Source organism: Lolium rigidum, chromosome 4 (genome assembly GCF_022539505.1).
Source record: "Lolium rigidum isolate FL_2022 chromosome 4, APGP_CSIRO_Lrig_0.1, whole genome shotgun sequence".
NCBI lineage: Eukaryota > Viridiplantae > Streptophyta > Magnoliopsida > Poales > Poaceae > Lolium > Lolium rigidum.
In genome coordinates, this window is record NC_061511.1 from 116987679 (window position 1) to 117000132 (window position 12454).

Genomic DNA, 12454 nt, shown 5'->3' on the forward strand with positions numbered 1-12454 from the left:
GTTTTGCGAAGAAACTTTGTGGTGTATCCACTCAATTGTGGACATCCACTGTGAATCCTTTGACTAAATGTTTATAGATCTAGCTATTTGGCTGACAAGATTTTTATTTGTTCACAAACTTTTGTTACAACTAATTAAGTTGTGGACTATTTGTAATACCAACTGATACCAGCTGTGGTTATTATACCAACTGTGGCTATTTGATATCTAAAAATGGTTTCTATTATAGGTTCTGATCAACTGGACGAGACATCTTCTACTCTATCTCGTAGTGTTGATCCTATACCAATTGTGGTCTTCTGATATCAACTATGGTCTTCTTATATCTGCTATGGTTTCATATATCATCTTCCTTCATTCGGGGTTTATGTTGCCAGAAAACCACTAGTCGACACTATGATTATAGTATCCTAAGTGATTTCCCATGCATTCCCTCTTCTATGTTGACTATGGATCTGCTTCAGCTTCACCATAATCATTATATTTCTCACCTTCATGCTTCTTTCGTACAAAAGTACTCCTCTCGTTGAGGTAAGCATGAGTTTCGCTTGCACTTCCTTCGAGTATTGTGGTTACTTCCCACAACTTAACTTCCTTTTTCGATGAACCTTCATCTTGTCTTTGAAATCTTCGAGTTCGTCACTTCCTCACACGTTTACCATTACCCTCTAGATCTATAGCATCAAGTTGGAACTTGATATTGCAACATGCATTTGCATATCAAAGTCAAACTTCATGTATGGATCTAGTCAAACAATGAAAATTCAATAAAATCCAAGAAGATTCAGCTTTGTGCTTATAATACACATCATAATAAGCTCTGAATATGATTGTTGAGTAAGACATCTCTAAACATCGAGCTGAGATGTGTAGTATAAAACACCACATAAGATAGGTTTATATCGTGATACTTAGCACGAATAGATGGGATTCTACTATTTGTCTCAACTTTTACCTGAATTGCACATTTGCAATGAGATAAACTTGAAACAAAGTGGTTTGGGATAGTTAAGGTTAACCTAATTTTCTTTGGAAGTACTACTTAACTTAGTATTATTCCATATATAAGTGCTATTGAGGACTATTTTGTATGATACCTCTAGTTCTAATATGGTTACTCTGAATACATATTTATTAGGGTATAGTTCCTATACTTCTAAGTGTTTCTACCATAAGCATATGGTCATGATGTGCTTGGCACACTTCCCATGGTTTTGGAACATAATTCTTGCACTATTGGTGAACACCTGACTTCTTATTGTACTCCTCCTAAGTATTTATACTGTTCTATTCCATCACACAATGATTCTCAGGTGAATCATATATGATTCACCACTCTACCATGAAAGTAATCATATTTTATTCATATCTCTCTTCCTTATCTCCCATGATTGAGTCATCATGGTCTATACTACTTCATATAACTCATATTTATCACTTACTATCAGTTGTTTTACAAGTTTGAATAATTTACTTACCTATTACTTGTATTGGTTTACACCATCTAATAGGATATATTCCTGATATACTTTCATTTATCACTTGTTATCTCTACTATTATAGATCTGAATAACTCTTACTTAACCATAACATGTGTTGGTATACACATTCCAATAGGATATCTTCCTTATGGTTGTATCCTCTCTTTGGACTACCATGTATTGTATACCAACTGTGATCTACTCATCTATTGTTTTAAGGACTTATTGATGTGCTACATGTTTTGGGATTAGCTAACTAACTTCACTTAGGAAGGATAGGTAGAAAATGTTGACTCAAGTGTGTCAGGATTATTCTCAAGTGAATATCCATCTCAAGTCATAAGAAGTATTTGGTTTACCTAGGACAACTTCCTATAGACACTACCAATCCTATAGGTCTCCTTTAAAGGGTTTTAATCCTAGGGTCAAAGCATTTGCTCGATACCAACTGTGGTGACCCGAGCATACCACTTGCATGGTGTAGTATGCAAGTCTGATATAACACCAATGAAACACGGTTCCACGGGTATTATATCGCTCGAGTGGTACAACGAAACATATGCGGGTCCAAGGCATGTCTATAGAATTACAACATCGACTCGTTACATAATATCATCACAGCCTCCTACTTTACAATGAGGTAAAACTGCAAATAAACTCCGGAAGAACGACTCGTAGTCTAGTCTTATCACGAACTCTATTTGTAGAGTATTTCACTAACTACGAGAGGCTAAGAATAGACTCTAGCTAAATAGGAGCTAGGTTTAGGAAGCTAGTTCCCTTCTATGGCTAAACTAGGTTTTCTTCTTGTTGGATGTGGTATCGACTCCTCCGACGAGGTCCTGTCTCGTGAAGTAGTTGTTGACTCCTCGGTCTTCGAGTTGCACTGTAGATCCTCCTTCGATGCCTCAATATCTAAGCAGGGGATTTAAGAGTGGGATGAGTACGAGCGTACTCAACAAGTTCATTATAGGAAAGAGGTGTTTAATGCACTAGCTACGGCATTAGACCGAGAAAGTCTAATACCAATGCAAGTTTTCATAACCATTTCTTCAAAAGGTTGCTTTTATTCGGAAGAACTATGTCCGTCAGCCTTCACCGGTTTACTAGAACTTCATGGAGCTCCTTTCCGGCCGCGTTCGCAGTTCCATATCCCGGAACAGGGAGTGACAGGTCACGGTTCTTTACACTCTGCAGAGGTGTGTTGCTTTACCCATAAGAGATCTTAACCTTGGTGCCAACCGAGCCGCGAGCTCGTCCACAACACCTGGCTGACCCCACTTGATTATTTAGGTCTGATGAACACATGGGATACCCATATGTTAGTGCTAGGTCTTCTACATTTTTATGTGGCAAGGCAAGTATTTAGTTGCTACTATGTATCTCTGTATATAAAGTAAGTATTATGATCATAAGTTTCAACCTAGGGTTTAGGTTAGAAGCAAATTTAGGTTCACAAGAATTAGTGGAGCTAAGGTTTCTAGTGATTTAGGGTTTTGGTTTTACACAAGAAATGATGAGTTCCTAGTTTTCTTCCTTATGGAACTAGGGTTGCATAATTACGATTTAGTTTATAACTTAATAACTTCATTAATAAATTTGAAGTTATTAATAACTTTGAAATAATAATATTGGATTTGGTATTTTATTAATTTTCAATAATTAATAATTAAGGTAATTATTATTTAGGGATTAAATCCTTCTAATAAGGATTTAATGAGTTATTAATAAAGGAAAATTAGTTTTATTGTTTCCTTTATTTACTTACTGGTTTTTATTTATTTTAGAACTTTTTCTTAATTTCTGAATTTTAGTTGCAGTTGGAATTAAAAGAAAAGACTTAATTAATAGGTATTTAAATAACTAAATTTTTATTTCAAATAAAAATTTCATTTTATATTTTTATTGGATAGATTTCATTTTTAGGAACATTTTGATATCTCATTTGTATTTTTCTGAATTAAAATGGATTTTGTAAGTTAATGTGAAGTTTCAGCAATTTTCATAATTTGAAATAAGATGAAAAACTACTACACGTACCCGGCCTAGAGCTACCTATAGGCACAGACAGGTGGGCCAGAGCCACGCTGGCTGCCATGGTGGCAGTGATGTGGCCACCATGTGTGTCACCGGCGGCCAGTAACGGTGATCGCCGGCGCTACGGTACTCGCGCGGGCAAACTATCCATACAGTGAGGTTCAGCGCGCCGAGGTGAACACGCAGGTACTAGCGCCGCCCCCATTTGGTCGCCGGAGCAAGCTCGCCGGCGATGCCGAGCGGCAGAGCTCACGGACCAACGGTGCTGGGCATGTTACGGGATGCAATCGAGCGATTTAAGCAGGCTAGGGGAATCAGTGGCTCACCAGGGGCACGTCGCGCTTGATGGCGTGGCCGGAGGTGACTTGAGTCGCCGGAATTCATGGCGACGGCCGCTACGGGCTGTTTCAGTTCAATTCCTTCTGTAGGAGGAGCAAGTCGACCACGGCGGTGCTAATGACGGTTACGGCTTGGTCTGGGGAGGTTCCTACCGGCGGCGAGGAAGATGGCCGGGCGAGATAGGGTTTGCTTAATTGGGGCAAATGAGGAAGAAGACGAGCCTAGGGTTTGCCGTGGGGTATTTATAGGGTTCCAGAGGCGAGCCTCGTCACAGAGTGGAGCAAGGAGAAGCTGTTTAATCTATTTAGCCATGAAACCCAAGCTGTTTTGGTAGCCGGACTATAATGGCTATTTGGTGGCTAGATGTTGGCCAGCCTAGACTTTGAATTTCTATCCCTATTTATGAGTTTCAATTTATTTTGGGCCAAAATTTCAATTGGGGCTAGGCTATTGGGAACGTTGATGTAGGGAACCCCTCCCTATACTTAGGGAGCAGTTGCCAGCGGCCCCAATATCACAGTGTCGGCGCCTATTTAAGACGCACCGGTGAAGATGTTCTAAGTCGATCCCCGTAGGACACCTTTCATCAAGGGATATGTGCACTATAGGCTTTTCTATAATTTGTTATCTTCTCAAGGTTGTAACTGCAGTAAGACTTTGTATTGTGGATTGTAGCGGCCGACCTTGACGTCATGGTCGCGGGCGAACTTCTTCCAGCCAGTGTGGAGGTACATCTTTTCTTCCTCGTCGAATAAGACCTCCACTGTCCATCGGAAGAAGCCGCAGCCTGCTTCCCGTAGGGTCACTTCGGCCGGCTCCCGGCCGATGAGAAATTCAACGAACTTGTTCTCACCGAAAGGGTCATGTTGATGAGGACGACGAACTCGAAGTACTTGTTGTGGGGGCAGTCCTCTTCCTCTGGCGACATCGAGCGTGCAACACGACCGCCCTGCCACGGCCGCAGCTGCCACGACCACAACCACGACCAGTTGAACCTGCCATGGAGCACGTGTGGAGAAAGTCGGGTGGCGACGCCTAGGGTTGTGGATGTGTGGTGCTATGGTTGCGTGTGAGGGGCGATGAGCGAGCACCCCGTCTTATATGGAGGAGGCAAGGAAGGGGGCGGTGGCGCACATAAACGTCGGCACACAGGACAAGGCGCGGCGATACGTCTCGTTGCGCGGAAATTAATTTGCGTTCGCCCGAGGTAGGCGACGGGTGCGTGGTAACCCTGTGTGGCTGACGAGGCTGATATGCCACTTGCGACGCGGATTTTAAGTCTGTCTGGCGTTCCCGCAGCATCCCCTATGTAGCGGGAACGAACTCGAGCCGTCGGACACCGTATTGAACCATGCCAGATAAAAAAAAGGCTTTAGGGCGCGTGACTGGAGAAGGTCAACGTTGGACGCGCCGAAAATCTCTTTAGGGGACGTGGTGAAGGTGGTCTAAATTCTTCTGATTCCGGAGAATATGTTAAATTTTAGAATTTTAGAAATATACATAGTTTACTATACTTGAATCCATAGATTTTTTTGTGTAGCTGAGAATATAAAGTATTATAATAGAGATTTTTCACCTTTTTTTTATAATTTTGTAAAACATGTAAAACACGAGTTCTATTTTTTTTGAAAATGAAAATCACTAGATCTCGGAGCCAGAAATTTTTCTCAAAAGAAGGGGAAAGAGAGCTATGAAATGACCCATGCCTGCCAACTGCCATTACTGCCCCTGCGCGCCAAGCAATCTATCAACCGGCGTGGAGCTACCGCGTCCACGGTCAAATCAATTGAAGAGCGACTGAGCGAGCTACGCGTAGGGCATTCAATCCATTGCACAGGGCAGTTATGACATCTGGAGGCCAAATGGTATAGGGATCCCTGGACGAACCGCGGCTCACTCTCACACCCGTGCGTGCTGCTGTTTCTCCCCCGCACGAGCATCGCCTTGTTCTTCCGTCCCAGACCTGCATCCTTCCGCCATAGCAGCGCGCGCGCCTGGTTCATCTTTGCTGGTAAGGGAGGAGGTAGCTAGCCTTTGCTTGCTTACCTTTATGTTCTGCTGTTCACTCTGCTCTCTCCGCTTCTCTTCTCCAAGCCCAGCAAGGTAGCGTATCCTTTTCCATAGATGGGTATCAGTGGAGGTGCTGGTGATGCACAGTATCCGCCCGTGTTATTTAGTTTCCGTTGCTGTAAAGTAACCCGAGCACGAGCAGATTGTTTCCAAAAAAATGTAGGTTAGCACTGGATCGAACAACTTCTTGGACTGTGAGCGTCGATTTGAGGCTGTGCCGCTGTGGAATAACATCACTATATGGCCTGGGTGAAAGTTTGCGCTTTTCTTTTTCTCTGACTGGCGATTCTGCTAAAACAAAGTCGACATAGTTGTTTGGGAATTTGAGCAAAGGTAGTAGATGTATGCACGTAATTAAGGTGACCATTTTAGGTGCTGGCATGGGTGTACGGAATGCCTGCGCCCTTTACGATTTCGTTTCCGTTCCAGTTCAGCATTTCGTTGCGCATGTATCTAACGAAACTAGATTTGCTGAAGGACGAAACAATCTGTCTCCAAAACAGATTGCTTGATTTGTGCCTTTTCTTTTTTTGTATGTAGAAGTCTCATTTGGTCTTATGGAAGAGGGCAAGACTATGATGTGCCCTGTGACAGATGCAGATACAACATTAGATATTTAGATGCGTGTACACAGATTTTGCATTACAAATAAGCACACATTTGGTCTCACCTTTAAATGCACAATGCAGAAAAACACTATATGTATGTATCTACACAATTATTAGGTGTGCAAAATGTCAATTCACTTATGGACATACATAAGTAACATGTGGTTTCTTTCTTGTTTTTCTTCATCAGAAAGGGTCAAGGTGTTTCATGCATCTAAATCTTATCTTGCCAAAATACAATTTATCGCAGGACACTATGTCCAGCCTCTCCACTGATACGCTCCAAAGCACCATTACTGAAGACGATGCTGCTTCCTCATATGTAAGTTCATTTAATTAGCTACCTCCAGATTCGCTTGTATACTTATCGTATTGGTACTAGTTTACTATACGCTCGGCTTCTTTCGGAATACTATTTCTCACCAAATAGCCTCAACCATATACAGTGGGTTTGCGGCAATGGTCGTGCACAATCTGCCTCAGAACCACACCTACTAAAAACATTTAAATGCCTGGTAATGGTTTGGCTGCTTTTCCATCACCTCACCTATCAATCTAAGTCCCGGAGAGGTGCCTTTCAAATGTGCATTGCTTGAATCTCTTGGCAGGTATACTTTGTGCAAAACATTGCAAAAAAAAAAAAAACTAGCACACTATTTAATAATATATGCACTTGAGGCCATTAACCCTCAAGGTCTCCTATGATTCAAAGGAATTTCATAGTTTTTTTGGAGGATTTATACACTAATGATTTTTTCCTCCATAGGTCATTTGATTCTTACGAATTTTTCCTACATAGGTTGTTTCATTCGTAGGATTGCATCCAAAGGGAATAATCCTAAGGCTCCTTGTCCAGTCTATTTTGGAGGAAAATATCCATCCACTTAAAAGCTCTTGCTACAATTCCTTTGTTTATCATTTTGTATAAAAAACCCAGTCCTGATTCCTGAAGTTCTCTAATCTTGTCGCATTCAAGAGGGCATGCCTCTCCAATGTTCCATTTTTCCTATTCCTGCACTTTGAGTATCATGTGAATCAAAGATGCCCTAGACAGCGTTTCAAGTGTGTTCACCTTCTTGCCACGTAGGCTTGTAGCTGTTACAGGAAAACTGTAGAGTCAGATATTCATGTTAGTTTTGGTCGTAGGATTATCTTTTCATGCAGACAATTGTCTCAATTAGCGATCCGCACATGCTAACTTTTTCATGTAAAAGCTGATAATGATTTTTGCATTTTTGCTGGTTATTATTCAGTTGGTGTGTGTTCTTCATTTTGATGGCGCTTCAAAAGGGAATCCAGGAAAAGCTGGTGCTGGAGCTGTACTTATGACTGAAGACAGGAGAGTGGTATAGACACCTTTCAGAGTTTATCATTTGCAGCTTGCACATCTATAATCTATTATTTTGATTTCATGTTCTGACATATCATTGAAGATATCTCGACTTCGTGAGGGTCTTGGTATTGCTACCAATAATGTTGCTGAGTACGGGGGCCTGATCTTAGGACTGAAATATGCTATTAGGCATGGATTCAAGAGAATCAAAGTATACGGTGACTCTCAACTAGTTTGTTATCAGGTATGTTTTTACCTTCTTTGTAGGCAATCAAGTTACTCTATTTTATGGTTGTCTTGCAGCTCTGCATTTTCATGGTCATCCAAGTCACAAATTCACGCTGCTAAACAAAACAGAAACGGACATCTCTAAAAAGGAAGGGTAGAAATTATACAGATCTTGGTTTTCTTTGGGTGACGTTCTACACAAGTAATTCTATATAGGAAATACCAAGCGGACACTCCTGAGATGTCTGTAGCAGTTCTCCTTTTGTAGCTCATATTCTGAAACTTGTTTTTATTCTTGAGCATCGTTTTGCATTTTCTTAGATAATATTGATGCACAACTAACAATAGCAAACATTTACGATCCTTCTGAATCAAACTATGGGCAAAGAGCCAAAGAACGATGATGCCAAGAGGATTTCTTTTTCTTGACAGCCTTCTCCTATATCACACAGGTGCAAGGAACATGGACAAGTCGAAACCAGAAAATGACGGAACTGTGCAATGAAGTGAGAGGACTACAAGCAAATTTCGTTTCTTTTGAGATGAATCACGTGGGTCGGGTATCATAGTTTCACCCCTTTCATACCTTTCTTCCATAGATTTGTAGTCGTGCATAGTGAGGCAACATTAGTATCTTGAGTCCTGGTTCAGTGCATCCTTTTTATCATGCGAGGCAAATTTAGTGCATAGTAGTATCTTTACCATTTGTGGTGTATATTTGCTTGAGCAAGCTTTGAACCTAAGTCGTCCTGCTCAACTCAAGACCCTTACAGCATTAGTTATAGCTAATTTCAGACATCAACGTTTTCAGTTCTGCTGATCTTTTTGTCTTCTGCTAAATGCAAGGAATGGAATGCGGAAGCGGACCGCGAGGCTGAGATAGCTGCTACCACTCTTGCAGGTATGAGCCTGCTCTTTTCCTCCTATTTTCGTGTTCTTACGTCCTAACCACAGGCAAATTGTATCACAGCTGGCATGGTCTCCGAGGAGCGTGGTGAAGGCTTCTAAGCTCTAACATCAGCCTTCGTTTCCTATGTCTCCAGTTTGTGCTGCCTATCTGATAACTCCAGTTTCCTGGCCTTAATGGGCTGTTCTGTGTGTTGCTGGCTAGGCAGAGAATGCTTCTGTATCCTCTTTGATTCGTGGTAGCGTACCAGCATCACTCTTTTAGTAAGAAATCATGTACTAGCAGTTATGGACTTAAGCTTGGGCAGTTGGACTTGGTGTACCTTAAGTTTAGTTTGCTTATTTGCTTTGTTGCCCTCTTTGATTAACAGTGGGACGTAAAGGGAATGCAATCATTTCTTGGTATAAGTTGATCACTGGTGGCAGATTACCATCAAATATTTTATCACTACGGGAACAACCTGCTGCCCTGACGGCCTCGCACCGTTGGCATAGTACATTGCACCGCCGGCACAGGCTCTGCCGACGGGGACCATCGGCGTAGCCTCGTCGGCACAGCTGGCGTCGGGGCGCGCAGGCACCGTCGGCGTAGCAGGTCACCATCGGCACAGGCGTACGCCGACGGCTGGACCATTCCCGGATTCTCCCAATCCCTACATGTTTGAGGGAGTTAGCAACTTAGCCATGTAACACCAAGTTAGCAACTTAGCCAAGTTAGCAACTTACCGGGGTCAACTGACGCTGACGCTTGTACATGCAATAGAACTCCTCCTTCGATGGGAACACTGGCGTCGGCCCCGGATGAGGTGGCTCTGGCTGTGTTTCCTCTCCTCTCGCACTCCAGTCATCATAAACCGAGTCAAAGTCTGCAAGAAAGGAGAGAGATATGTCAGGTTCAAACAAGGGGACTTATGATGTTTTGCATCCATAGAGATTGAAATTTACCGCCATCTGGTTGCTCGACCACTGGAAGTGTGTATCTTTCACAAGGTTATGCTCCTTAACCTTCTCGAGATACTCCTCATAAGCTGCTGCGTAGGCCTCCTCGAGATGAGCCTACAATTTCAGAAATAATGCGGCTCATCAACATAGCCATTCAGGAACAAGAGTCAAAACAGAGGATGAAAATGTGGATGACTTACATCTACCTCTGCCCGAGAACGGCATGTAGTCCGCGAGGAGGTACCGTAGCTGCCGGGGGGAGGGTAGCCTTGATTTGCGTGAAGTTCCTCTCAGACTTGAAACCCCCAGCAAGGCAGGCAGGACGGCCATGCGGCTGGCCGAACCCCGCCAGCATCATCACCACCTCATCGATCGGCTCGCTCATAGGGTCCTCCACCTCTGGATGGAGCTTGGCGTACTCCTCGCAGTATTTTTCCTTGTTCTCTTTGGCCTTGCCGAAGTACTTGGCAAGCGCGGGCCGAGGCTCGTTCGGACCGGGCGTCACCAGCTTCATGTGCTCCCACGCTTCAATCGTTATTGTGGGTCCCTCGGTGGGCATATGCCTCCGAGGGAGTTCCCCTATACATCCAGAATCTGCCTAAGTGTAGGAACCCCATGTCCGAGAAGTCGGACACACCTGGGGGGTAGCCTTGGTTATAAAACCATCTCAAATCACTATTGTTCATGCCATGTGGACACACAGAAGTTTTGGGGCCATTCACTCCCTCCGAGGCTAGATTTCTAACGAAACCCTAGTTCTGTTGACCGCGCGGTCTACCCCTTTGACTACATCCCAGCGGGGGTCCCCCGGTGGGCATATGCCTCCATTTGAGCTTGGTTAGGTGATGCGTGTGGTTGACACGTCCGTTGGGAACCCCAAGAGGAAGGTGTGATGCGCACAGCGGCAAGTTTCCCTCAGTAAGAAACCAAGGTTTAATCGAACCAGTAGGAGTCAAGAAGCACGTTGAAGGTTGATGGCGGCGGGATGTAGTGCGGCGCAACACCGGAGATTCCGGCGCCAACGTGGAACCTGCACAACACAACCAAAGTACTTTGCCCCAACGAAACAGTGAGGTTGTCAATCTCACCGGCTTGCTCAGTAACAAAGGATTAACCGTATTGTGTGGAAGATGATTGTTTGCAAAGAAAACAGTAAAACAAGTATTGCGAGCAGATTTGTATTTCGAGTATTAAAAGAATGGACCGGGGTCCACAGTTCACTAGAGGTGTCTCTCCCATAAGATAAAAGCATGTTGGGTGAACAAATTATAGTCGGGCAATTGACAAATAGAGAGGGCATAACAATGCACATACATGGCATGATAAGTATAGTGAGATTTAATTGGGCATTACGACAAAGTACATAGACCGCCATCCAACTGCATCTATGCCTAAAAAGTCCACCTTCAGGTTATCGTCCGAACCCCTTCCAGTATTAAGTTGCAAAGCAACAGACAATTGCATTAAGTATGGTGCGTAATGTAATCAACAACTACCACTACAAGAAAAGTTGCCATGGCCGACGAAGTTGAAGTCGCGCCGTGGTTGCTGGTGTACCATGGCCGACGATTTTTGGTCCCTCCGTGGTGCATGTCAAAACTTTTTTTTCTCGTTTTTGAGGCCACCTAGCCCGACGAAAGCGGCCAAAACATCGCGTATGGTGGCCCGGGACGTGGTGCATCTCGAAATCTCGGGTTCGCCGGCCGAGTCAACGCAAATCCGCACCGCCGAGGGATGTAGGGCCCGAGATGGCAGCCTCTCGGCATTGTTTTTTTCTCGATCGCGCCATCTCGTTCAACGTTCTCCGATCGAGCCGTTTACGATGCAGGATCATGGGTCCCGCATGTCATCCTCTATGAACCAAAATTCTTTCTATTCTTGGATTTTTTTGACCCCCTGATTTCCGGCTACTTCCTTTTTCTTTTGATCCCTTGCCGCCTTGGAAACGTTGAGACCGCTGCTGCTAAATGGGACCCGCATGTCATCCTCTATGTGCAATCAACTTTCTTTTCTTGGAGTTTTTTTGGCACCTCAAATTTGGTCACTTGCCTTTTTCTTTCGATCCCCTGCCGCCTCTCAAACGGTGATACCGCTGCTGCTAACTGGGACCCGCATGTCATCCTCTATGTACTATAAAACTTTCTTTTCTTGAATTATTTTTGGCACCTCATATTTGGTCACTTACCTTTTTCTTTCGATCCACTGCCGCCTCTCAAACGGTGATACCGCTGCTGCTAAATGGGACCCGCATGTCATCCTCTATGTACTATAAAACTTTCTTTTCTTGGAGTTTTTTTTGGCACCTCAAATTTGGTCACTTGCCTTTTTCTTTCGATCCCCTGCCGCCTCTCAAACGGTGATACCGCTGCTTGCTAAATGGGACCCGCATGTCATCCTCTATGTACTATAAAACTTTCTTTTCTTGAATTATTTTTGGCACCTCATATTTGGTCACTTACCTTTTCTTTCGATCCCCGCCGCCTCTCAAACGGTGATACTCACAAGAATAA

General features: G+C 43.6%; 1 protein-coding gene across 1 annotated transcript; it reads left to right on the forward strand.

Moving 5' to 3' along the window:
* The first annotated feature begins 3799 nt into the window (after positions 1–3799).
* On the forward strand, positions 3800–9104 carry LOC124647433 (uncharacterized protein Mb2253c-like). Its single transcript, XM_047187381.1, has 8 exons — positions 3800–3878; positions 4533–4585; positions 6786–6857; positions 7789–7881; positions 7969–8112; positions 8549–8656; positions 8943–8997; positions 9067–9104. The coding sequence occupies exons 1-8, from the start codon at positions 3800–3802 to the stop codon at positions 9102–9104; spliced, it is 642 nt and encodes a 213-aa protein (XP_047043337.1).
* Positions 9105–12454: the final 3350 nt, after the last annotated feature.